Genomic DNA, 23,957 nt, shown 5'->3' with positions numbered 1-23,957 from the left:
AGTCTTCTAACAATGATTTTGGTATAGTGGAGTAGCTGGAGATGGTGGAGAGGGAGCTTGTGGTTATGAGCGTGGAGCACGATGCGACGCGTCGAAGTACACCAGCCACGAGATCCTGGTTGGGTTTTGCCACAGCAGCACAGCCACACTTTCATAGCTTGGGTTGTTTTATACGACGGAGTAAGCTAGGTTCTTTAGAAGGCAGATGGTATTGCTGAAATTTCTATAAACTTCCGTTACGCTAATACGAAACGGGCAAAGAAGCTTGGGGCTCCCACCATGCTTAGTTTATTAGCATGTCTCAGAGTGCAGCATATATAGTCCTAAACATAATACATAACTCAACCTCACAATCCCCAAGTCTAAATCCAAAGGTTTATAAAAAGAATCTAACGACACATAGTTTGTTGGTAGTTTATATACTCTGTGAAAGGAACACAGCGCGTCACGTTTTCGCAGCTTTCCGATCCATTTTCCACCAAAACCGTTCTTAGAAGCTCTTCCGACGCGAGGAAAAAGTAAACAAGCCGCGCACAAACACAAGCGAGACTAAACCTCATCACATCTGTCAAAGCTTAGTACAGAGCGTTGGTGTTTTATCTTCTCGCTAAGTGACACAATTCGTCAGATATTACAATCCCACACGATACCCCGTACCAGACCAAGTGATATCCCGTAACAGACCAAGCGGCATCCCACAACATCCTAAGTGAAGAGGTCCGAAGCTATACGTTCTGTTGAAACTCTTTTTCATTTTTCATAGTCCGCCCTATCCAAAGCACACCCATTAGACATTATCCTCCCCTTAGAGCGTGTCCCTCCATTGAAACAGTGTTCTCATTCAAGATTCCTTTCTCAAATGTCATTTAGCGATCGAAAACCACTCACCAAGAACCGGCTCTCGCAGGGCAACCCCCGGAATTCCCTCGGCAACCCCCACTCCCTCAGCAATCGAGCATCGTTTGCTCCACAAATTTCATCCTCCTCGCCGTCTCCTGTGCCCAAAGCCGAAGAATCAAACATCTCTGTGTATGTCCGCTGCCGTTCACGAAACGCACGCGAGGTGCGCGAGGCCTCCGGCGTGGTTGTCTCCACTATGGGCCACAAAGGCCGTGAGGTGGTGCTTCAAACCGGACCCATGGCCATCAGCAACAAGACCTACACGTTCGACCGCGTGTTTGGAGCTGAGAGCGACCAGGAAACGGTATTCGATGGAATAGCAGCCAATCTTCTTCGTGAAACCCTTGAGGGCTACAACTGCACGGTTTTTGCGTACGGCCAGACCGGGACCGGAAAGACCTACACCATGTCTGGGGACATTTCCACGGCCCACGACGTGCTTAGCGAGAACGCAGGAATCATTCCCCGCACGCTTGTGTCGCTCTTCAAGAGCCTTGAGCAACAGAGCGACTTCTCTGTCAAGGTATCCTTCATTGAACTCTACAACGAGGAGCTTCGCGATCTACTCGTATCTGACCCTTCCAGGAAGGTGCGGATCTATGACGACCCGCTCAGAAAGTCGATCGCGGTCCAGGGCATGGAGGAACGCTACATCACCTCCGCCAGCGAAGGGCTCAAGCTCTTGGCTGAAGGGTCGTACCGCCGCCAGGTGGCCTCCACCCAGTGCAACGACCTCTCATCGCGTTCCCACTCGGTGTTTACCCTCACCGTCCACATGAAAACCACGGATCCGTCGGGGGAAGAGCTGGTGAAGGTGGGAAAGCTCAATCTCGTGGATTTGGCCGGTTCTGAGAATATCAACCGGTCCGGGGCGGAAAACAAGCGCGCCAGAGAGGCGGGGATGATCAACCAGAGCTTGCTTACGCTCGGAAGGGTTATTAATGCGTTGGTGGAGCAGTCGCCGCACGTTCCGTACCGAGAATCAAAGCTCACGCGGTTACTTCAGGACTCATTGGGAGGGAAAACCAAAACGTGTATTATCGCAACCATTTCACCGGCAAAGGTATCGCTAGACGAGACGATGAGCACTCTCGAGTACGCCAACCGGGCAAAGAGCATCAAAAACAAGCCCCAGGTGAACCAGAGCATGTCCAAAAAGTTGTCGGTGGCAGAGTATACGGCGGAGATTTCACGCTTGAAGAGCGAGTTGGATGCCACCCGGCTGAAAAACGGGATCTATTTGGCCGAAGACGCGTTCAGAACGATGGAAGATGTTAGCGAGAGCCGCAGAATCCAGACAGAAGAACAGCGGTTGCGGATCGAGCTCTTGGAGGAGCAGGCCCGGAAGTACAAGGGCCAGTTCGAAGCACAGAGCCGAGTGATAGCCGAGGCTGAGCGGGCGTACCAGGCCTCCCAGACGGCGTTGGAGGATACCAAGAAGCAGTTGCACGACACCGAAGCGCGGTTCATCCAGGCCAGAGAGGCTTTGAACGTGGAAGTTGCCGTCAGGGATGAGTATGCTCGGACGGAAGAAGCATTGGTGGGGATCCATGCGGAGCTTTCAGGGATGCTAGACGAGTGTGTTAGGGAGAAGGAAGCGTTGAGTGAGATGGTTTCGCGTAAGGGGGAGGTTCAAGGGGAGAACATTGCGATGTGGAAGGAGACACAGACGTCTCTTCTAGGGCAGAGCAAGTGCGTCCAGGAGGAGATTTCCCAGTTTGAATACCGGTCCTCGGAGCTTCTTGACTCTCTCAGTACTGACTTTTCCTCTGCCATTGCGGCGGAAAACGAAAAGCTAGTGCTTCAAATTGACGGCGTGGCCCGAATTGGCGATAGCTTCGCGCTTAAGATGGACCATATCGTGGCCAAGCTCTCGCTGGAATCTAATACCGTGGACGAAGCGATTACCGCGATGAGTGATGTCAAAAACGCGTTGAAGGACGAGATTAGTGGAGACTTGGCCCGTCTCCAGGCCCGGTCAGACCAATTCAAGCGTGAGGTGTTGGAAAACGTTGAGGAAATCAAGATATCGATGCAGATGTCCTATCACGCCATCGGCACAAAGTTCAAGCTCTTCTGTGATACCCTTCTGGAGCACGTCCGGCTCCAGGAGCGCCAGGTGGCGGACTTGCGGGGCCAGGTGGAGCAACACCGGGCTAGCTTCAGCCAGACCATTGGAAGCAAACGAGATACCCTCGACCAGAGGGCACAGCAACAAAAGGACGCGGGTTTGCAGCAGCAGCAGTCGTTGTTGGCTGGTATCGCTCTGTTGGTTGCAGGGTATTCCCAGGCGCAGCAGCAACGGGAGGAGGACACGTTCGGTGCGGTAACGTCGGTGCTTTCGGACTTGGCTACGACTAATAATGCGTTTGCTGAGGGTTATGCTGAGCACAGCACGGTCTTTTCCAGTGCCTTGGCGAGCTTCCAAACGCAGCTGAAGCAAGACAGGCGGGCTATCAAAGAGCACTTAATCGAACAGAGCCAGCTCACGTCGGTGGTTATGGGCCGTTTCCTGGAGGTGATTGCGGGCGAGACTCTTGAGTGCATGGACCAGGATCGTTTGGAGCAGCTGATGCGCCCGCTCGACGACTTTTCCGTCAGTTTGAAGCGTGCGAATGTCGAAAACATCGCTTCTTCTTGCGCTTTGCTTGAGGATGTAACCCATCTCGGGCAACAGTCGTTCAGCGCGATTTCCCGCGATTTGCAGGAGTTTAACCGCAACTTGGTAGGAATTGAACCGGTTGTGAGTGGGTTTGTGCTGGCGCAAGCGCACGCGTTAGGTGAGTTTCGCCAGAAAAGCACTGGAATGGTGGACAAGATTCAGGGGAAGCTTACCGCTACGGAATTGAGGCTTGAGGATAGCCAAGTTCCGGAGCGAAAAAGCTATGAGTATACGAGGGTGGCACCACGGACGGTTTCTCGAGAGACTGTGATGCAGCGGATGCTAGAGAACAAGTTGAAGACCGGGCCCTTGAAGATTGTACCGGTTCCGGTTGATGATACGAGTATGGATGATATTGTTGATGTGGAGAACCAGAAACCGGTGCTTCTGCCTGTGCCTGATCGGCCGTTCAAAGTGGTCAAGGCCAGAGGAAAGATGAGTCTGGCGGGTAGGGCCTTGTCGAGGTCGCAATCATCGTTGTAGTGGCGTTGATGAAAGGTCTAGTTAAGGTGTTGACTGAGTTGTGACTGAGCTATGACTAAGCTATGGCTGAACCCTGACTAAGCTATGGTTATTCACTTCAAAGGACAAGGAAACCCGAACTGTTTATAAATGTAGTGTTTCGGTCAAGTGGACTATTAAATAGAAACTTTGGAAACGACACCAATAAAGGACTAAAAAGAACCGTAGATCCTCGGCCCAATAACACGCAATTTACTAGAAATATATCCCTGAAAAGCTGGCGGGGTATCCACGGCTCATCAACCTTCAATGAGCTATCTAGACCCCCATGAAACACCTGAACATGTGGTATTGTCATCAGACGATGCATATGATAGTAAAGCCGAGATAATCGACCTCACATAGATATTTGAATGGTCTAAGATGCACGAATGATGAAGGCTGCTTGAACACATACACAACATGACGAAATATAGCCTTGGTAAAAGGCAAGTTTTACTAGGAGATATATAAACTGGCGCTTGGTCTTGGGACCGTTGTGGATTTAACAAAAGGGTCTATGTGGAGCCGCTTGAAGAACCTGGACCCCTCATTCTGGTTAAAGCGCAAAACCCGGAAAATCTGTCAGATTGACAAGCCCTTGTGGCCTAATTGGTTAAGGTATCGCTTTCCGAAGGCGGGGATTGCGGGTTCGAGTCCCGCCTCGGGTTGTCCTTCTACTTTTTTCTTCTTACTATTAACAAATGACGCTTTATTTTCGCAGTATACAAAAGCTTTCCAGAGGCTTCAAAATCTACGGAGTAAGTTCGTGACGTCAGCCCAAAACGCTAAAGTGAGCAAAGATGACAGGGTGTACCGTTCTGGATATAGGTCACGTGTTAATAATATAGCTGGAAGCCAGACGGCGCACTAAACTTGGTAGCATTTGAGAGACGTCTCGGGAAGGAACTAGGTCTTCCGGCAGCCTTTCGATGCTCATTCCCTAAAGGCAGCTCTTCACTTAACCTCCGAACCGCAAACGTACGTAGATTGATACCATATGAAGGGTGGAGGTTTGGTAGAAGTCTCCCCAGATAGGAGCTTATGCCAGTTGATACTGTTAGAATAATTGCAAACACCTAACCATACACTCTTAGCATTTAATACACACTCTTAGCGTTATATTTTGTGCTGTTAAGCTTTTATTTGTAAGTGTCATCCCTTCGCATTCCTTCGGTTAGCAGCCCTGTCGATGGAGATTAAATTTCCCGATAAAGATCTAGCAAAGAGACTCAGCACTGTGTAGCTTATCCGCTATTGTTTCCGTTTTATCCCAAACAGTATATTGCTTATATTTATATTGCCCATATTTCTATTGTCCGCGTTTCTGTTGCTCATATTTTTTTGCTAAAGTCCACTAGACACACCATATATTATGGCCTCCAAGCAAGCACACAAGCGCCTTACCCGCGAGTACAAACTCATTGTGGAGAATCCGCCGCAGTTCATCGAGGCTCGCCCGAATGAGGACAACATACTTGAGTGGCACTACATTCTCCTGGGCCCACCGGACACACCATACGACGGCGGCCAGTACCATGGCACGCTTACGTTCACGAGCGAGTATCCGTTCAAGCCGCCGGCCATTCGCATGATCACGCCGCTGGGCCGCTTCAAGACAAACTCGCGATTGTGCCTCTCAATGAGCGACTATCACCCAGACCAGTGGAACCCGGCGTGGTCGGTGGCCACGATTCTCACGGGGATGTTGAGCTTCATGACCGGCAACGAGTCAACTACGGGATCCATTGCCACAAGTGACGCGCACAAGAAGCAGTTGGCGGTCGAGTCTAAGGTGTGGAACGTTGCGGAGAATAGCCGGTTTGTGAAGCACTTCCCCGAGGTAGTGGAGGCGAATAAGCGCGAGTTGGCTGCGCCGCCAAAAAAAAAGCCGCTTTTGCGTGAGGAAGCGAACCAGATGGATCTCGCGAGACTCGAGGCGGAAACGGTTGTGGAGAATGCAACGTTGCTCGATCCAGAGGACCGTGCGCGCGCCATGGCCACGAAGGTCGTGACGACCCGAAACGGGGGAAGGAGTGTGTTCGTGTACTGCGCCGTGGCCGCGATCGTGGTGGCACTCGTCAAGCAGGTGATAATGAAGTAGTTGGAGTTATGTACAGTTGTTATCTGGCTTTGCCATGTAGAGCGCGTGTAGTGGATGTGCTATTGAGGTTAAGCCATAAAGCTACCCTTTCCAGGTATGACATTTCGGTCGTGAGAGACTGTGGAGACTACCAGGAGTGTTGGATTTGCCTTATTGAATGTGTTTTACTACACTGAAGCTGTTTGGGATTGGCGACTGATTTGGTTGCGGATTTTGTATCCAGAAGTTCGCCCACCTAGCCCCGCTATAACCCTTTACCTCCATCCGTTAAAAAAATTCATTCCAAGTCAAAACTCAGTAAACTACTCAAACCCGGCTAGTTTCCTACAAACCAATACTTACAAAAAAAAACTGCTCGCATCTCGCTAACCCCCTACACTTGATCATTTTCATCGTAACCTTCATAGTATACAGACTGCCCCCGCTTAGATCTTTGACTTTTCTTCGCTAGGACGGGTCAACGGCCACTGGTAATTGCTCTCAGACTTGACATAACCGTGCTTCTTCATAAACTCTGGGCCTTCCAGAGGCCCTCTGGAGCCGTATGGATACAAGAACGGCGTTGGACCGTCGGCCGCCTCGATCTTTTCCAACAACGGCGTGAACAACTTCCAGGAGATCTCCAACTCGTCATCTCTGACAAAATTGGCGTGGTTGCCCAACAAGCAGTCTCTGATCAAAGACTCGTACGCCTCAGGGATCCAGAAGTCCTTGGAGTAGCGGTTGGCATAGGTCAAGTCCAACTCGGAAGTTGTGGTAGCCAACGACAAACCCGGAGTCTTGTTGTTCAACTTCATGTAGACCGCCTCGTTTGGCTGGATGCGCATCACAAGCTCGTTGCGGTTGACATCGGTGAATAAGCCCTTAGCAACCTGCTTGAACTGGATGCGGATTTCAACCTTCCCCTCGTCCAAGGCCTTACCAGCTCTCAAGACGATTGGAACCCCCTCCCATCTCTCGTTGTGGATCTGCATCCCAATGGCAGCGTAGGTCACGCACTTGGAGCCCGCCTTGACGGTTTCGTCATCCAAGTACGCTGGCTTGGTGCCGTCGGCAGACCTGGTGTACTGGCCCAACAAGACATCGTCGTCGAGCGAGATATCAGTGTCGAAGGCCTTCAAGACCTTGACCTTTTCGTCACGCACGGCCTCTGGGTCGTTAGAAACCGGTCTTTCCATCGTCAACAACGTCAATACCTGCAACAAATGGTTCTGGATAACGTCTCTGATCATGCCGATGTCGTCGAAGTAGCCACCTCTGCCCTCAGTGCCGAACGGCTCCTTGAAGGTGATCTGGATGGATCTGATGTGGTTCTTGTTCCAGGCCGCGCCGAGAATCTCGTTCCCAAAACGCATCACGAGCAAGTTCTTGACCATCTCCTTGCCGAGATAGTGGTCGATACGGTACAACTCGTCCTCCGACCACAATGGGGCCAACGAAGCCTGCAACTCGCGCGCAGACTTCAAATCATGGCCAAACGGCTTTTCGACAATGAGCTTGGCGTGGCCCTTTTCGCGCGGGTGCACGTTCTTCTTCAACTGCTTCGCGACGGTGATGAACGCAGACGGTGGAAGCGCGAGGTAGAACAATCTCTGGGTCTTGTCGTGGCTGTGGTGCGCGTCAAAATCGTCGATCTGCTTTTCCAACTCAACGTATCCCTCGTCGGAGTCGTATGGTGCGGAAATGTACGAGCAAAGCTCCAAGAACTTGGTCTTGAACTCCTGGCCTTGTGTGTCGTTCTCACTGATCTTGAAGTGCTCGGAGATTCGCTTCTTGTACTCCTCCTCGGTCATCTTGGAGCGCGCAAACCCGATGATCTTGACGGTGGCAGGTAATTCGCCATGGCAAAACTAGGGGTGTTAGTATAATCCAGTGATCATCACACGAGGGGAATGAGAATTCAACCGAAGGCACCAGAAGTGGGAGAAGAAAATACGAATGGAAAATCTTTACCTGACGGGTGATGTGGACTTGCAGAAAAAAGCCAGAGGCTCGGTGAAATCTTGAAACCTCAACCATTTATCAATTGGCAGTGCAAGAACCCATTCAACGAAACAATTGCTAATTGATCAAGATTTGATCCACTTTTGCGATTGCTATGTGGCTCTCAAACTCTAAACATAATGTTTGGCTGTCACAATTCCCACGTGGTCCCCATTAATTGCCGTGTCCTTGCTACCAATTCTCTGCAGACGGAAAAAACCTCCTCTGGTTCCCCAATGCTTTTTATACATACTAATCCGAAAAGAGCTGGGTAGGTCTTCTTCTTGGCGAGATCGCCGGAGGCGCCGAACACGACGATGGACGCCTGGTTCTTGAATTCAACAAGCGGGGACATTGTATGTTTGTTCTATAAGGGTGCTTCTGCTGGGGTCAAGAACAAAAAAGTGTATGTGAGAAGGATGCAATTGAGCTGCAAATTCAAGGGGTGCGGAGCGCAATTTATATCGGCGTTCGGTGCTCGGTTGGGCTTCGACCTGGCGCTTATTAAGCACTGGCGCTATCAAGGCATCGTCTAGAAGCACCGCAGCCGCGATATCCGGTTTGAAGCGCCCCGTCTCATTGCTTGCTCTTCGGATAGGTGGCGCGGGACCCGTTTCTGGGATCTGATGTGGCTTGCGCTACATCACGTGCAATGCCGTCGCAGATTACTTGCAGATTAGTCATGGAGAATGTCCAATTATGTGCGTGACAGACAGAGGAGATGGCTGCCGAAGGTGGCGACTACGAAAACTCCGAGATCATGTGGCGTGTTTGACCCGGAAGAATGACGGGCCTACGTGGGGTGGCGCATGAAACTACCCCTCTTCCGAAGGGTAAATTGGCAACAAGCGATATCCCCTCCCCGGCTAATGTTAATATTGGTAGTTTGGCATGTGTGTTAATGTTAATACTGGTAGCTTGGCACGTGTGCCCGTGATCGCACGCTGCATTCTGGGTGCTAAAGTAATCTAGAATTTGGCAGCCCTAAAATTATCCTGCTGACTGAAGGTGACGAGAGGTTTTGTCAAGATTCAGTGTTTACGCTTTCGGCCCTAATTAGGTGTTTGGTAGAAGATTACCGGTCCGTAGATCGAAGGATTCCCCCGGGAGAGTCCGGCAGAAGACGTTTCTATGCTGGTCCGAGATAAGCGGATGTTTAAGCTCCAGAATAGATTGAAGAGAGATGAGAGTCATGTATTAGGTTAAATGGACCGGACCGTGACTATATTATCAATGTTTGAAATGTTCCTCCAAGTAAATCATAAATACCATGTTTTAGTTATGTATTTCGTTGAGCTTATAATGAAACTATAAAATTGTTTATATGGAGATATATAACACATACATGAAAATATAACTTAATTTTAGGGTTTAATTTCAAGATATGCTTGAATATTTGTATATTTGTATATATTTATTTAAATATTTGTGTTATATATCTCCATATGAACAATAATATAATTTCATTGTACATGATTCATCAGGTATCACATACATAAAGCTACTAGTATTCAACTAGTAGCCTGGCTAGCTCAATCGGTAGAGCGTGTGACTCTTAGCAGTACGCGATCACAAGGTTGCGGGTTCGACCCCCGCGTCGGGTTCTATTTTTTTTGCCCTTCAATCAAAACGTTCACAGACTCAATTTGTCTCTAGCAATGACCAGAAAGTATACCAGATAAGTGGAATTACTCATGTTGGGGGCATCCATACTGGAGCCTTTACCAGTTGTCTTCAACAGATGATTTCTGAATGATAACCTCCAAGCTATCACTATTAACAGTCTACGCCAAGCATGCCAAACCGTAAGCCTTGTTTATTTTTACATCCTTATAAATATATTTCACCAAAATCGCAGCTGCTCACTACCATTTCGCCCCTAACAACACTACCGCCGGATCCGTCGGTTGCTCCACCTTCATAAAATATGTGTGTAGCAACCTAGTCTCTTCCACTTTGAAGTGACCGCAGAATTCCTCTACCCACTGAGCAATCTCCACCGCGGAAGACTCAGCGATGGGGATCGAATAGTACTTTGCTTCGGTTTCCTGAATCCACACTTTGTCATTTAGCCCGTTTTTGGACGAAACCTGTCCCCCGCCGTTGATACAGCCACTTGGACAGGCCATAATCTCCACGTAATCACACTTGGACGCATCTGCAACTGGTGCCTCTGCTTCCGGCTTGGCTCTTCTTCCACGACGAGCAGAAGCCAAACTACCTATTTTGGCACCTACAGGAGTCGGCTTCAACTTCCGAACTAAGTTTTGGATGTTTCTGAAACCATTCACGATAGCAGCGGACCCCAAGCTCTCGCCCGAGGCCTCGTCCACCAACCGAAGCTCCCAGATATCCGAGTTCCTTCCCTCGATGCGTCGGATGGTAGTAGCTCTATGGCTGTTCTGCGCTTGCAAAGCAAGAAGATAGTTCAAGCCGTAGCCACCAGAGCTGGAGCCCACGTTGTTGAGCCAGGTTTGGTGGATAAACGGCCAGGCTGGGGGCGCGGCTCTTGTGTAAAGTGCGAATATCTCTACATTTTGCAACGTTGGGTCGTTGGATGTGTCGAGGAAGTCGAAACCTTCCTGCTCTAGTAACTGGATCAACTCTTTAGCGGTAATAACACAGTCCACGTCCGGATCTTCCTCCGCCTCGTGTCCCTCCTCCTGTTTTTCGGGCCTGGCTGCTTCGAGCTTCTTGTCAAAGCATGGCATAATCGATAGATGGTACACCTGCTCTCTTGGAGCTTGTAGAGCCTGGGTGCTCAACTCCTTGAGGATGCAGCCGGTGATCTGCTGCGGAGACTTTACGGTCGACATGCGAGGGAGGATATAGGGATGGGTTTTCTCAGCGTAGCAGACCCAGCCGGGGCAGATGCTGGAGAGGATGGGGCCCATCACACCGTCAGCCTTACTCTGGTTGATCTTGGCTGACTCCGACAAGAGGGAGAGCTTGCGCCCGAGACCGGTCCCGACAATGTATTTAAAGCCGAGGCGATTCACAAAAAGATTGACCAAACACTTGTCCACTTGCTCTACCGAAAGGCCAAAGGCAGTGGCGAGAGAGGCCCGCGACTGGTGGCAAATACTGGCGACAAAATGCTTCTCGCCGCCCTTCAAGGCCTTGAGCAATTCATTGTGCGAATGTTTCGCCACAAGCACTTCTTCCGCCGAGGTAATACACCCAGAACATGCTAAGCAGTCAGAAAGGGAAATCTGCGCCGCCGATAAGGTCGTAGTGGTGCCGTCAATAGAGACCTCCAGCGGGTTTCCGAAGGAGTCGATTTGGATCTCAGCCTCCTCTGCGGATCTTTTCGTCACGGGTACCGGCTTAATACAGGCCAAACCGGGAGATATAAAGTCATTTAGGTCGTCTGCCGATAGAAGAGCGCTCATTTTGGGTGTGATGCAGCGTGTATCGAGATGGTGGAGTTGATTTGCGCTGACTTGTACGCTGCTTAATGACTAAGAAATGTTTGTCCTGCAGCTTAAAATATTTTTATCGCCTCTTTTTTTTTTTTTTTGTCTAAGGGCCAAGTGCACGTGCCCTGTGGGACGGCGGCCGTTTGTCAGCACCGCTTAAATTATACATCACATGAGGAAGTCTATCGAGTGTTGGCTATGTTTTGGGTATTGACCAGGATGCGCCCATTAAGCCCAGAAATTGGTTAAAACGTCAAATACGATGGATTTGGGGACCTGGAAAAATTGCGATTTGACAAAAGGTTAAAGTCAAGGTAGCGGGGGCTCTTTCGCAATCGGTTATGGAAGTATCGTGTAAAATCAATAGATATTTACGAATCGGGATATAAAACACGACACACCAAAGTTCATTTAGCTATTTGCATAGAAAACTCCCCAAAAGCAGGGTTCTACAATATATCAATAGGGCTTCTCCATTTAAGAAACCGTATCGATACTGTACTCTAGAATACACGTTTACTACAAAGCTGGTCTCTAACACATTCCAAACGTTTTCATAGACTTCGGCGAGGCTGGAAACTAAACACATACAAGGGCTTAAAACAACCGCCCCGTCAGAAGCAGCTTGTACTTCTCTTGCAATCTCAACCGCTCCTCGGGGTCCAACTGGTTGGTAGCCCCCATCAACGCCCTGGAAAAGGCTTCCGTCGCCCCAATCATCGGGCGGAGAAGGGCTACAGGAGCAGCTCGAGCCAATGCAGCTGCAGTTCCCTGAGCACTACCCACATCGGCGGCCTCCGCACCAGCATTCACAATCGCCTTTCTGGCCACATCCAAGTTGTGACCGAGACTCCTGTACGCATCCTGGAAACCCTCCTTCACATCAACAGGCTGTTGAGCGTAGAGAGAAATAACCTTCTGGCTTTCGTTATCTTCCTCCTCCTCGTCGTATTCCGTTTCGCCAACATTGTATCGGTGTTGGATGTCGAGAAAGTCTGCATTACTCGCCTTACTCTTATGAGATGTAGCCATGAACGCATCCTCGTCAATGTCTTCCCCTTCCTCGTTATACGTCTGCAAACGAGATCTGTACATAGACCTCTGTGCAAACGGATCCATGAAACTGTTGGATAACGAACTTCGGCCAATCAACTGCGACGAGTTCATCTCATTGTTCCGCTTGTCAGGACTGCTAGGCTCTTCAGAGTCATCCAGATCATCTATCGCTCTATGAGGAGAGTTTAACCTGGAAGCAGCGCCGTCGCCACCCATCGCCTCCTCGGCGTTCTCCAAGATAGCTTGGGTGCCAGCGGCAACCTTGACGCCAAACTTTAACAACTCGCTTCCTGTCGTTTTGGCGAAAGACATTGCACCCTTTTGAAGCGACCGAACAAGCCGTTTGTCTTTTCTGTATTCCTTGATCGGCACCGCCACCAAGTCCTTGAACCCCGCCCCAATCTTCACAATGGACTTTACCGGCGCCAAGCCAGCCAAAACCCCTGGCAACTGGTTAGCGCAAACGTCGGGCGTCCAGATTGCCTTGAGAAGTTCCACCAACTTGGGAATCCCAGCAACTCCGAACAATACAACCCGGCGTAGGGTCATGGACGACTCGTCAAGGATAAAAAAGTTGACAAACTCGGAGGTTCGGCCCGAACGTAAGCTCATGTAGTCGATCTTCTTCGGCTTATAGTCGAGCTTCAACTTCACTGCGTCCACCACCGTTTTGCGAATGTACAAGATCTCGTCATCTGGGCTCTCCAACAAAAACCGCGAGTCCTTAAACTCGCCAAACCGCGTGAGAAAGTCCAACGTGTCTTGGTCGACATACAATCGCACCGGCAAGACCTTCACTGTCAACACAAGCTCTACGGTTGCAAGCTCTCGAATCGGCTTCACCATGTCTATCGCAACATGCAACATTGAAATACCCTCCTCCCGGTCACCGGCATCTCTCATGTAGGACAAAAATTTGTTCCAGGTGGAGGTGGGGACGTTATCGATGATTTCAAAGTTGTCGACCCGCACGTCGATAGAGGTCATAATCTGGGAGTCGTCGTCGTCCATGTCTCGTCGAATATCAAGCGTCTCTCTTACAGACGGATCGTCGGAAGCTAGAACATTCACCTCCGCGTGGACACCGGTTGCGATAAGCTGGATCTTTTGGAACTTGGAGCGACGGAGCCTCAACTTTCGGGCATACTTTCCAATCGAAATTTCACCCTGGGGGGTGGCTTCCTCCTCCATGACGGTTTTGTTAATACCAGTGATCAATTCGGCCGGGTCCTTACCAATAGGGAACGAGACATGGATGGAATCATAAATGGTTTCACCTATAACGTTGTAATCATCGCCAACATACTCGCTGTTCAAATTGACGTACCCTTTATCATGGGAACTTCTCCGTGACCTCTCACTCGTAGGTGTTTTGGAGCCACCTCGCTTCCGGTTCTCCTCCAGCGCCTTGGTTTCGATCCGCTTGATGGCATTACCCACTGTCTGCCGCGTTTCTTTCCAATCAAACCCGTCGTACAACCCAATACTCACCGAGGTGGCATCAAAGTAAAGCTTCATTGGGCAAATCGCGCTTGAGGACTCGTCCTGAGAGGTAACACGCTCCTGAGCCTCTGGCTCGTTTGAGAAGTGGTCTTCGTCAAAGTCAAGGTGGAGCGAAAGGCGATCTCTGCTGGATTGCGTCTCAGTGCCGTCTGAAACAAGCGAATTGTCTCTGGAATTGCCCTCCATCTGGGAGTTGTAAAAGCTATTCACCATGTTTAGTGAATTTGATGAGCTACTGGGGAGAGAGATCTTGCTCGCGTTGTAGCAGAAGGCACTCTCGTCCACATCCTGGAACACGTCAGTACCCTCGGGTGCTTGTCTGAGGTATTTTTCTTCGTCCCGAAATACCACCGGCTGCTTCAAATCGGTGATGATCAGGGTTAGCGTTTGAGAAGAGTCAGGGCAGAGTTCAAGCTTCCAAGTATTGGAGTGGATTTTCACCTCTACTAGGGCTAGTACGCGCTTAGCCGTCGATCGTAACGATTTGGCATCGTTAACCACTACATCCACCTGCAAGGAGGCTACCTCACCCACGGAAACAAACCCCCGCAGACAGTACCACGAGGTATGGGACCATGTGAGGGCCGGATTCTCCCCACTGACGTTGAAAAGACGCTTGCTTTTGCACTCATGGGGGCTCAACACGTTAGCAGCGTTGTCTATCAAGAGAAGCGAGGCTGACTTGATGCTTGTCTTGACCTTGATTTCCGCGCCCATTGCCACATCCACCGTACCTTTCTGGATCACTAACAACCCTTTTGCCTTGAGCCTTCCTGGGTTAAGGCCCGTAATACAATCCACCAAGACTACTCTGATCTGTGGCGGATTAGCCTTCGCATCGTTTCCGTCAACCTCCGACACTCCGTTCTCTACCGTGGAGCTTCCCTGGCTATCTGCACCAAGGAGTTGTATCCAATTGGCGTAGTATTCAAGCAAAAGGTTACTCAACGTAACAGTGATGATGCTCGGGTCGGGGGACTTTACCGCAATGATCGGAGAGCTGCGGTCTTCCTGGATTGCCTTCTCAAGAACCGTTTCCCTCGTTTTTCCATGGCTTCGCGAGACCACACCACCCATAACAAACACGTTCCATTCGCCGGTGTTGTAAAGGTGTGCTGACACCTCGTGCGTGACGGCATTAAGATTTCCAAAGTTTTCAGCAACCTGGGAAAAGTTCACGCTTATCTGCTTGATTTCGATGTAAAGGGAGAGCGCCTTTCTGACGGTCTGAAAGTACACCGAACCGCCGATTCTGGAGCTTTTAAGAGGCGACGCAGGCTTCGGAGATGGAGAGGGGAATTTTGGCAACGTTTGGACAAAAACGCTCCAGGCCTCCCGTATAACCTTTAATTTTTCGAAATCGTGCAAAAAGTTGATGCCATCAATCGATAGCTTGCAGGTTGTAGTTAGATGTCCGTTTTGGCGAGACTTCTCCAAGGACTTGATTCTCCTGGCCTCGGGGAAAACGTGGTACTGGATGGCTGTAAGGGTCAAAATTTCGTCATTGGCCTGTGCTGTATCACTCACATAGAGCTTCTTGATGCTGGCGATCCCGTCTACAGAGTTGTACGAAACAGGCAACACCTTCAAATGCAAAATATGAGCCGGGTTCAAGGCAAGCTGGATATCGACCAAGGAGGACTGAAATATGACTTTGGGCTTGGCCCCAGGGGCGGTCGAAGTACCGGCTGCTGCGGAAAACCTTGTGTAGACGTCCAAGACAGGCCCTAGTTTGTGGTTGAGCTCGAGAAAAGGGGTCAAGCTGTCGCTGTCTAGTCTCAACTCCACCCTCTTAGGCAAGAGGACTGTGATCTCCTGCTGTTTTGTGGTCGGGTTCTTCAGAATCTCAAACAACATGTCCTTTTTGGGCTCCGTGGATTCACTACAAAACTGCATCACCGTGCCGCACCCGTTTAGGATAGCGATCTTGGCTGCGCCCCCGAAAAGCAAGTCTGAGTTCTTTTGGGTCACTTCCAAGCCGCTGAGGTTGAGACAAAGAGCGGCGGGATCAAAGAACTGCCCGTTAGCCAATAAGGCGGACGTGAAACTCATTGCCACCTGCTCAACGCTCAAGCCCCTAAACGGCGAGACGGGATCTTCTTCGGTGTCAGCTTCTTCCTCCTGGGACTTGCTCCCACGGACCCCCATGGCTTTTCTCTGAAGCACCGCATTGAGTTTCTTCAAACGGGTGAGCGAGCCAAGGATCTCAGCCACAGCCTCAGGAAAGGGCGTAGCCGCCACCTTGATGGAATCAATGCAGACGTCTAGGTCTTCAATGTCGGACAACCCTTTGAATGAAATCGTGGCGGTATTGACGTGGAGCAACCGAACGGCGGGTTTTTCTGGGCCATCCTTTTTAGGGCCCAAGACATTAGAGTTGGCGCTCATGTAAAGCGAGCTAGCCTCTTCGTGGGAAAAGTAGGCGCTCTGGAAGAGCGACTTTCTGCCATCTTCCGCCGTCATGGAACCAGACATCGCATCCTCGTCAAAGTCGGAATCGGACCCAGAATCGGAGGTGTTTCCCTCAGACTCAGCGTTCTGGTAGGTTCCCGGATGGACCTCGGGCTTGACCATAATGCACTCAACACCCTCCACCAGGACATTTCGGACCCCCTCCTCAACCAGAAATGCGACCTTTGCGGCCACTACATCGACCGTGGCTTGGTCCGAGATGATGCGGAGTCGAACGTCGGAGATCTTTACCAGAATGCGCGCCAACGCCATTTCAGCAGCCCTGGCCATCACTCCGCTCAAAGCCGCACCAGAATCCTTAGCCTCTTCCTCACTAGACTCCTCGCTGGTTCCTTCATCGGCAAACCCCACCATGACGCTGCTGGCGAGATCGTTGCGGCTCTGGGCGAGGGAGAAGCCGGTTTCTTTGGCGGTGGAGTTGACGGTAGGAGCAAGAATGATTTCCACCCCGCTGGCATCGATGCTGATTCCGTCCGTAACCGTCAACCGTAGCTCTAGCTCCTTAACGAGCCCGCCTCGCATTGACATCCCCGGAATGGAGACCTTGTCGGGATCTAGCTGGAGGTCTCTGAGTGAGATTTGTGACTGGGTTCCAAGGGATACGTCCACGTTTGGCAAATCAATCTCCGAAAAGAGCGAAAGCTGCTGGAGTACATAGCGCAAGAGTCGCTTCTGTATGTTCTGGGGAATCCAAGGCGCCATAGCAACGTTAGGTCTCGGGTGGTAAAAAGCACCGGGTGTGTTTATTCAGCAAGTGGTGGTAAACTATGCGTGTACTGCCTTCCGATTTCGGGAGTTGCGGGCCCGGTTGGTTATATAAAATTGGTGTAAGTGAAACTAGAAACACGATGGCGTTGGTGCTTTGTGTAAATTTCTCAGCGATTTGCATACAACATCAAATCGTTCTCCGGTGGCATCACGTGCCGATTAGATAAGCGCGATTGTGGAGACATACGCGGATTTAAAGATACAGGAAAAACTGGGGAGAAAGTATACCGTCTTTGTCGGTTTGAAAGGTCATGGGGCACATTGGAGTATAAGCGGGCGAAGGTGGAGTTTGGAAGATTTCTTAAGCCTTGCATTTGTTTGCAGCCAAATACACAAGGATTATTTATTATTCAGGCTAACAAAATTTCCCGGTGCTATCATCCGAGACTGGGCGTCTACAGTTATCAGTATCACGTTTTGACTTTGGGTATCTCCCCAAAAAGTTCCTTAGTTCTAACCTAGGCTAATCTAAACGCCGGTTCATCCAGTTATGGGAAATTATAGTTCCCGTTTACGCCAGCGCTTCTGGAGTTTAGGAAAAAGGCATATGGGAAGCACCCTAACCTAGCTTTTATATGGCAAGTTCGATAATGTATTTGATGCCTGTAACGCTAGCATTTGTGTTGACTATAAAAATAAGGGGGACACTGTGTATCAAACACGGATGTCATTCGAATGCTTTGATTGAAGCGAATCGTCTTCCGCATCAAGACCTTCAAAGTGAGTTGCTTCACCCTTGTCCGAGATGGAAATGCGGGCCGCACCCTCCTTTTCACCGTGATAGTGAACTCTCGTGATCTCAGAGTGATCTGGACACAACTTAGCACCCTTTCTGCCGATCAAGTACCAAGGCAAGTTGAACAACTCCTCCATACTCTCCAAACTTCTACCGGCAACCTCAGGTAAGAAGAACCAACACCATAAGAGACCCAAAACCAAGACGGCGAAAAAGAAGTAGAAGGAGCCGGCAGCAGTCATACCCAATAACATGCTCGGAACCGCCTTAGAGTTAGCATACTGGTTGGCAAAATGGAACACCATGATAAAGGAAGTGGCAACGTTTCTAGATCTCAACGGGAAAATTTCGGAGTTGATCAAGTACTGAATCGAATTCCAACCCATGGTCCAACCCACACCGTTCATGTAAATCATCGCCATTGCCCCTCTACCGGCAGCCTTCTGGGAGGCATTCAACACAGCATTCTTATTGGCAGCTTCTGGCACTTTACTCAAGTAGATTGCAAAGTAGAGGGATGCAAGTAATTGGGTCGTGATACCGATGTACAACGACTTTCTTCTGCCCAAGAAATCAATAAAGAAGAAGGCACACAAGTAAGCGGACGTGAACTTGACCACCCCGAGAACACCCGTCATCAATAACTGTTCGGTAACCGTTGACTTACCCACCATCGCGAAGAATTCCGGAGAGTAAATTGTGATCGCGTTGGCGCCAGACCATTGACCCAAGGCCTGAGCCGACAAACCCAAGATAAGTCTGTATCTAAGAGAGCTCACAGTGCCAAACTCCTTCATGATTTGCCAGACGGAGTGCGAAGAGGAGGCTTGTTCCAACTGCTGGATCTGTTCATTAACATCCGCAACCTCACTTAAAATGTATGGGTGGTCGACCGGCAAGTTTCTAATCTTGGAAAGGTTCGTCACACCTTTTTCGTGGTGTCCTTTCTTGATCAACCAACGTGGACTTTCGATACAGAAGATGAGAGAGCCAATAAGCAACAAGCCCGCCAAAATAATCTTCACCGAGTTCGGAGCCACCCACTGGAGTCTGGAAGTGTCGGACACATGTAAAGCGGTACCATAGTTGGCAAAGTACCCCAACATGATCCCCATGTAGACAGAACCCGCAAAGACACAGTTGCACAACCCACGAATATTCTTTGGGGCCACTTCCGACAAGTAGGTTGGGCCACAAACCACCGTCTGGCCGATGGCAAAGCCCTCAAGCAATCTCCCGGCGTACAACTGGCCAACAGAGTGACTGGTGATTTGGATAATGGCAGCAACGATCCAGAAGGCACAGAGACCCTGCAAGGTTCTAATTCTCCCGAAACGATCAACAAAGTACATAGCGACCAAAGCCCCGCCAATGGAACCCAACTGGACCATGGAGGTAATGTTAGACTTCAAGTTGGCTAATTGGGAAGCGCTTTTGGCAGGATTTTTAAGGCCAAACTCCAGGATGAAGGAGTGCTGGACAACGGTACCGGCGATGCACCCCTCATCGTAACCACGTGCGACACCAAGCATACCGAAAATCATGACGGATAAATACAAGGTAAAGTTGTAGATCTCTGGGGGATCATCGGAGGTGGAAACGCGCCACCTGAATTGTTTCTTTGGCCCTTCCGGGTTCGAGGAGCCCTTAAGAATGGACATGAGTGCAGTAGAAGGGAACTTGTATTGCGTGTGACGGGGGTGAGGATATGTTAAGATATCTTCACGTTAGTCGCTTTGTCGGTTAGTTGAATAACAGTAATATGAAGATATTAAAGACCGATCTCAAAGGTGTTGATGCTAAACGCCCGATATTTACACTCCACCGCGGCGAGCCAGACGTATTTATACAATCCGCCAACGGGTATCTCTGGCCCTGCGGCTTAGTTTAGGGCACACACTCCACCTAAATTAGCGAAAAATGACCGTGTGCATAAGTCTTGATGTTCGCATGCACTCCGTGCCGTAAAGCTTGTGGTGCAACCCGGCCTGGGCATCGGAGAAAACCAGCGCGGCGCGGGGAAATGTATTGAGGCGACGTGAGCGGCAGGCGGCATGCGGCGCATTGCGTATGGTTAGAAATGCGGAAAATCTTTTATGAAAATTTTCAATGGGGCTTCATCCACGGAGTTTCATCCATGGAGTTTCATCCACGGAATTTTAGTTACGGAGCTCTGATCATAGAGCTTTAGACACGGATCTCCAGTCGTGGAGCTCTAGGCCCAGAGTTTCAGTCATGGAGCTTCAGCCCAATAAGGTAAACGCTAGGTAAATTAGGCAATAAAAGATCGTAAATAAAACCGGCTAGAGGGGAGTGATCTACAAGTTCTTATCGTACTGAGTAAATATTTTCGTCAAGACCCAATGAAAACATATGGTTCTTAATGTACCTTTAAAAGCTTACTCCGACGACGGAGCCGGTAGTTTCACCCCCCCGTTTATCATAGTTGACGCTAAGTCAGGTAGTGCGGGGAGAGTCGTGGTTCACCCCGCTTACTCCATGTCGTAAATAATCCTTGGAGTTTTCGCGGCCAGAAACGGAAGAAATTAATCCCTCTACACCAAAGTCCTGCATCTTGCACCGGGTGACTGTTTAGCAGAGAATGATCGTGCATAACAAGGCAAAAACCCGGCAGCTGCTGCTAGCTACCATACAGGGTCGAAACAGGAAAAAATGGAGCGAGGTTACATCAATAACGTAGGTTGCCGGGCTACATGTCTCAAGCGCCGCTCCTACCTCGAGTCTCCTCACTTTATCGTAGCCAATAACGTACTCCGGAGCTTTCGCGTACAGCCCCCAGGCACCACTATTGAAAACTATGTGCATCCTTCAGCGTGCAACTATCTTTTTTCGGAGAACTTTGTATTTTCCCGCAATAAACTAGGGTTTACTAATATTATGGTTGCTCCACACTTTGAGTGCTGAGTAATGGAATCACAGTAATTGGAGTGTTATGGAGTCATAACTTATCTCAAGTCCGACTAGCCACTGGCTACACATGCATATTACTTTAGGCTTCATGTTTTAGTCCCCTCGTACAGTAGAAAGTCCTGTGGTCATGCGATTTCGCGAAAGAAAATACACTTCTTCCCGACTTCGATCGATGGAAGCTCGGTGATTGCCGATGCGCGTGGATCCTGCACCTTTTTGATAAGCACTTGGAGGGCATAGTAATCTTCCTGTCCTATTATTGAATAAAAATGCCTGTAAATCGTAATATACGTAATATAATAAGAAAAAAAAAGAAGCTTTGAGCTGTTCCAGAATATAACCGAGAACCTCGAGATAAATGGAATTGTGTCCTGGCTGCTAAGGGATACTAAACGACAGACTAACGGTTCGCGTGACCATAACCCCTCCGTCAATGCAGAGAAAACGCCTAAAACCTGGTTACATATCATGGCCTGTTTGCTGTTACTTATACCGGCATCAGTAATCCAACTGAACATAAAATCGGAGAGAATAGTCTGTATTATCCAGGTAAACCATTGAACCAAGAAATTAGATCTGGCGTTAATAATCAAGCCAAGATGCCGATCACCCTGTTTTCTCAGCTCAGTCCGAACGTAGCTAATTACCGAATAGCACGCGCAAAGTCTCAGATAATGTTCTCACCCCAATATTGAAATGCAATCCGCAGATAGCCTTGCAGATAGTCCAGGCTGCGAAAGGAGGAAGTAATATAATGAAAATAAATAGAATGGGCTAAAAAAAATAGACCTAGGCCGTTTCGCCTAAAGAATCCAATACATATCTGGCTAGCGTTCAACGCACCAAGGATAGTTCACAGCCCGCTCGATTAGACGTGCACATCTCCCGAATGCTTGGAATGGAAAGACTCTTGGTCAATCGAGTCACTGTCAGCACCCTCAAAGTGGGTAACCTCGCCCTTGTCCGAGATGGAAATGCGGGCCGCACCTTCCTTTTCACCGTGGTAGTGAACTCTCGTGATCTCGGTGTGATCTGGACATAACTTAGCACCCCTTCTTCCGATCAAGTACCAAGGCAAGTTGAACAACTCTTCCATACTCTCCAAACTTCTCCCAGCCACTTCAGGAACAAAGAACCAGCACCACGAAATACCGATAGCCAAGACCGTAAAGAAAAAGTAGAACGCACCATAATTACTCATCGCCAACAACATGTGTGGAGTCGCCTTGGAGTTGGCATACTGGTTGGCAAAGTGGAACACCATGATGACAGAGGTGGCGATATTTCTGGACCGCAAGGGGAAGATTTCGGAGTTGATCAAGTATTGGATGGAGTTCCAGCCCATAGTCCAACCCACACCACTCATATAGATCATTGCCATCGCCCCTCTACCAGCGGCCTTCTGGGACAACGTTAAATCGACATGGTCCTCGGCCGCTTGTGGAACAAGGGTCAAGTAGATTGCAAAGTAAAGCGTAGAAACAAGCTGGATGGTAATACCGATGTACAAAGACTTTCTTCTTCCCAAGAAGTCCACAACAAAGAAGGCGCATAAGTAAGCGGACGTGAGCTTCACCACTCCAAGAATAGCAGTCATCATTAACTGATCGGTGGACTTAGCCTTTCCAACCATGGCAAAGAACTCGGGGGCGTAGATTGTAATCGCGTTGGCACCGGACCATTGGCCCAAAATCTGAATACCGATGCCCAAAAAGAGTCTGTATCTAAGCGACTTGATGGTGAAGAATTCAACTAAAATGTTCCACATAGAATGTGACTCCGATGCTTTCTCCAACTGTTGAACCTGCTCGTTCACATCGGCAATTTCACTAAGAATGTACGGGTGGTCGACCGGCAAATTTCTGATCTTGGAGAGGTTCTTCACCGCTTGCTCGTGCTTGCCAACCTTGATCAACCAACGGGGACTTTCGATGCAAAAGAAGACCGACCCAATGAACAACAAACCGGCTAAAACAATCTTAATGGAGGTTGGTGCAATCCACTGAAGATTGGACGTGTTAGAAACGTGTAGGGCAGTGCCGTAATTGGCAAAATACGCCAACATAATCCCAAAATAAACGGTTCCCGCAAAAATACAGGTACACAACCCACGGATACTCTTAGGGGCCACTTCTGATAAGTAGGTTGGACCACACACCACGGTCTGGCCGATGGAGAACCCTTCAAGCAATCTGCCAGCGTACAACTGGCCAACGGTTTTACTGGTGATTTGGATAATGGCAGCCACCACCCAGAAGGCACACACCCCTTGTAAGGTTCTGATTCTCCCGAACCGGTCGACAAAGTATATGGCCATCAACGAGCCACCAATGGAACCTAATTGCACCATGGATGTAATATTTGACTTCAAGGTGGCCAATTCGTCTTCGGTTTTAGTCGGGTCCTTAAGGCCAAACTGGTGGATAAAGGATTTTTGGGTCTTGGTCCCAGAGATGCACCCCTCGTCGTAGCCACGAGCGGAACCAAGAATACCAAAGATCAACACCGACATGTACAATGTCCAATTGTAGATCTCTGGGGGATCATTGCTGGTGGAAACGCGCCACCTGAATTGCTTCTTAGAGCCGTCTGGGTTGGTGGAGCTCCTGAACTTGTTGAAAAGAGACATGAGGAACTGTTGAAGTGCTGAGGGTGTAAGATACCTTTAGATGTCAGCGTGCTGAACGGACCTGTGAGTCGTACAATGAGATGGAAATAATCTTAAATTTATACCCAAGTGCTATTGAATGTTGTCAGTTGCTTAGCCTACTGGCATCTCCCTGGCTTACTAAGACGCCCAGCCCGTAGCTTTACGGATGAATGATTTAAATTCATAGGTAAATGACCTAATTGACCTCCCAAACAACCCTAATGATGGCGCCAAGACATTCCTCCGCCGTACTTCACTAGTTTGTGGGGGGG

The 23,957-nt window shown here is 49.4% G+C and overlaps 9 protein-coding genes and 2 non-coding genes across 11 annotated transcripts; 4 read left to right on the top strand and 7 right to left on the bottom strand.

Annotated features, from left to right (window-relative positions):
* The first annotated feature begins 543 nt into the window (after positions 1–543).
* BABINDRAFT_163431 (kinesin family protein) lies at positions 544–4,237 on the top strand. Its single transcript, XM_019129911.1, has one exon. It carries the CDS (start codon positions 860–862, stop codon positions 4,043–4,045), a length of 3,186 nt encoding a protein of 1,061 aa, XP_018983055.1. The 5' UTR covers positions 544–859; the 3' UTR covers positions 4,046–4,237.
* BABINDRAFT_97860 (uncharacterized protein) lies at positions 4,094–4,488 on the bottom strand. Its single transcript, XM_019133017.1, has one exon. The coding sequence runs from the start codon at positions 4,392–4,394 to the stop codon at positions 4,143–4,145; it is 252 nt and encodes an 83-aa protein (XP_018983054.1). The 5' UTR covers positions 4,395–4,488; the 3' UTR covers positions 4,094–4,142.
* Positions 4,489–4,660: 172 nt separating this feature from the next.
* Positions 4,661–4,734, top strand: BABINDRAFT_t336. Its single transcript has one exon. It is a non-coding gene; the product is annotated as a tRNA-Arg (tRNA).
* A 704-nt stretch (positions 4,735–5,438) lies between these two features.
* On the top strand, positions 5,439–6,167 carry BABINDRAFT_41045 (E2 ubiquitin-conjugating protein; the record flags this gene model as incomplete). Its single annotated transcript, XM_019132003.1, has 1 exon — positions 5,439–6,167. One exon carries the CDS (start codon positions 5,439–5,441, stop codon positions 6,165–6,167), a length of 729 nt encoding a protein of 242 aa, XP_018983053.1.
* Positions 6,168–6,592: 425 nt separating this feature from the next.
* ZWF1 (glucose-6-phosphate dehydrogenase) lies at positions 6,593–8,675 on the bottom strand (the record flags this gene model as incomplete). Its single annotated transcript, XM_019132491.1, has 2 exons — positions 8,404–8,675; positions 6,593–8,017 (listed from the first exon to the last, which is right to left on the bottom strand). Exons 1-2 carry the CDS (start codon positions 8,503–8,505, stop codon positions 6,593–6,595), a joined length of 1,527 nt encoding a protein of 508 aa, XP_018983052.1. The 5' UTR covers positions 8,506–8,675.
* A 996-nt stretch (positions 8,676–9,671) lies between these two features.
* BABINDRAFT_t337 lies at positions 9,672–9,754 on the top strand. The gene has a single exon. It is a non-coding gene; the product is annotated as a tRNA-Lys (tRNA).
* Positions 9,755–9,947: 193 nt separating this feature from the next.
* NAR1 (Nar1p) lies at positions 9,948–11,588 on the bottom strand. Its single transcript, XM_019129910.1, has one exon. It carries the CDS (start codon positions 11,540–11,542, stop codon positions 10,016–10,018), a length of 1,527 nt encoding a protein of 508 aa, XP_018983051.1. The 5' UTR covers positions 11,543–11,588; the 3' UTR covers positions 9,948–10,015.
* Positions 11,589–11,965: 377 nt separating this feature from the next.
* SPO72 (Spo72p) lies at positions 11,966–17,345 on the bottom strand. The gene has a single exon (XM_019129909.1). It carries the CDS (start codon positions 17,300–17,302, stop codon positions 12,167–12,169), a length of 5,136 nt encoding a protein of 1,711 aa, XP_018983050.1. The 5' UTR covers positions 17,303–17,345; the 3' UTR covers positions 11,966–12,166.
* Positions 17,346–17,388: 43 nt separating this feature from the next.
* On the bottom strand, positions 17,389–17,775 carry BABINDRAFT_97794 (uncharacterized protein). Its single transcript, XM_019133016.1, has one exon. The coding sequence runs from the start codon at positions 17,680–17,682 to the stop codon at positions 17,476–17,478; it is 207 nt and encodes a 68-aa protein (XP_018983049.1). The 5' UTR covers positions 17,683–17,775; the 3' UTR covers positions 17,389–17,475.
* Positions 17,772–19,959, bottom strand: BABINDRAFT_163426 (uncharacterized protein). The gene has a single exon (XM_019129908.1). The coding sequence runs from the start codon at positions 19,763–19,765 to the stop codon at positions 18,023–18,025; it is 1,743 nt and encodes a 580-aa protein (XP_018983048.1). The 5' UTR covers positions 19,766–19,959; the 3' UTR covers positions 17,772–18,022.
* A 1,589-nt stretch (positions 19,960–21,548) lies between these two features.
* On the bottom strand, positions 21,549–23,664 carry BABINDRAFT_67025 (uncharacterized protein; the record flags this gene model as incomplete). Its single annotated transcript, XM_019132490.1, has 1 exon — positions 21,549–23,664. The coding sequence occupies one exon, from the start codon at positions 23,662–23,664 to the stop codon at positions 21,904–21,906; it is 1,761 nt and encodes a 586-aa protein (XP_018983047.1). The 3' UTR covers positions 21,549–21,903.
* Between the last annotated feature and the right edge of the window lie 293 nt (positions 23,665–23,957).

Source organism: Babjeviella inositovora (genome assembly GCF_001661335.1).
Source record: "Babjeviella inositovora NRRL Y-12698 unplaced genomic scaffold BABINscaffold_14, whole genome shotgun sequence".
In the NCBI taxonomy this organism is placed as follows: Eukaryota; Fungi; Ascomycota; class Pichiomycetes; order Serinales; genus Babjeviella; species Babjeviella inositovora.
Note: the sequence above shows the minus strand (reverse complement) of the source record. Positions and strands in the feature narration are given on the sequence as shown.

Bases quoted from the DNA above. Each gene is read 5' to 3' on its own strand.
- BABINDRAFT_163426 (XM_019129908.1), bottom strand. From the start codon at position 19,765: ATGTCCATTCTTAAGGGCTCCTCGAACCCGGAAGGGCCAAAGAAACAA.
- BABINDRAFT_163431 (XM_019129911.1), top strand. From the start codon at position 860: ATGTCATTTAGCGATCGAAAACCACTCACCAAGAACCGGCTCTCGCAG.
- NAR1 (XM_019129910.1), bottom strand. From the start codon at position 11,542: ATGAGCGCTCTTCTATCGGCAGACGACCTAAATGACTTTATATCTCCC.
- BABINDRAFT_97860 (XM_019133017.1), bottom strand. From the start codon at position 4,394: ATGCATCGTCTGATGACAATACCACATGTTCAGGTGTTTCATGGGGGT.
- BABINDRAFT_97794 (XM_019133016.1), bottom strand. From the start codon at position 17,682: ATGCAAGGCTTAAGAAATCTTCCAAACTCCACCTTCGCCCGCTTATAC.
- SPO72 (XM_019129909.1), bottom strand. From the start codon at position 17,302: ATGGCGCCTTGGATTCCCCAGAACATACAGAAGCGACTCTTGCGCTAT.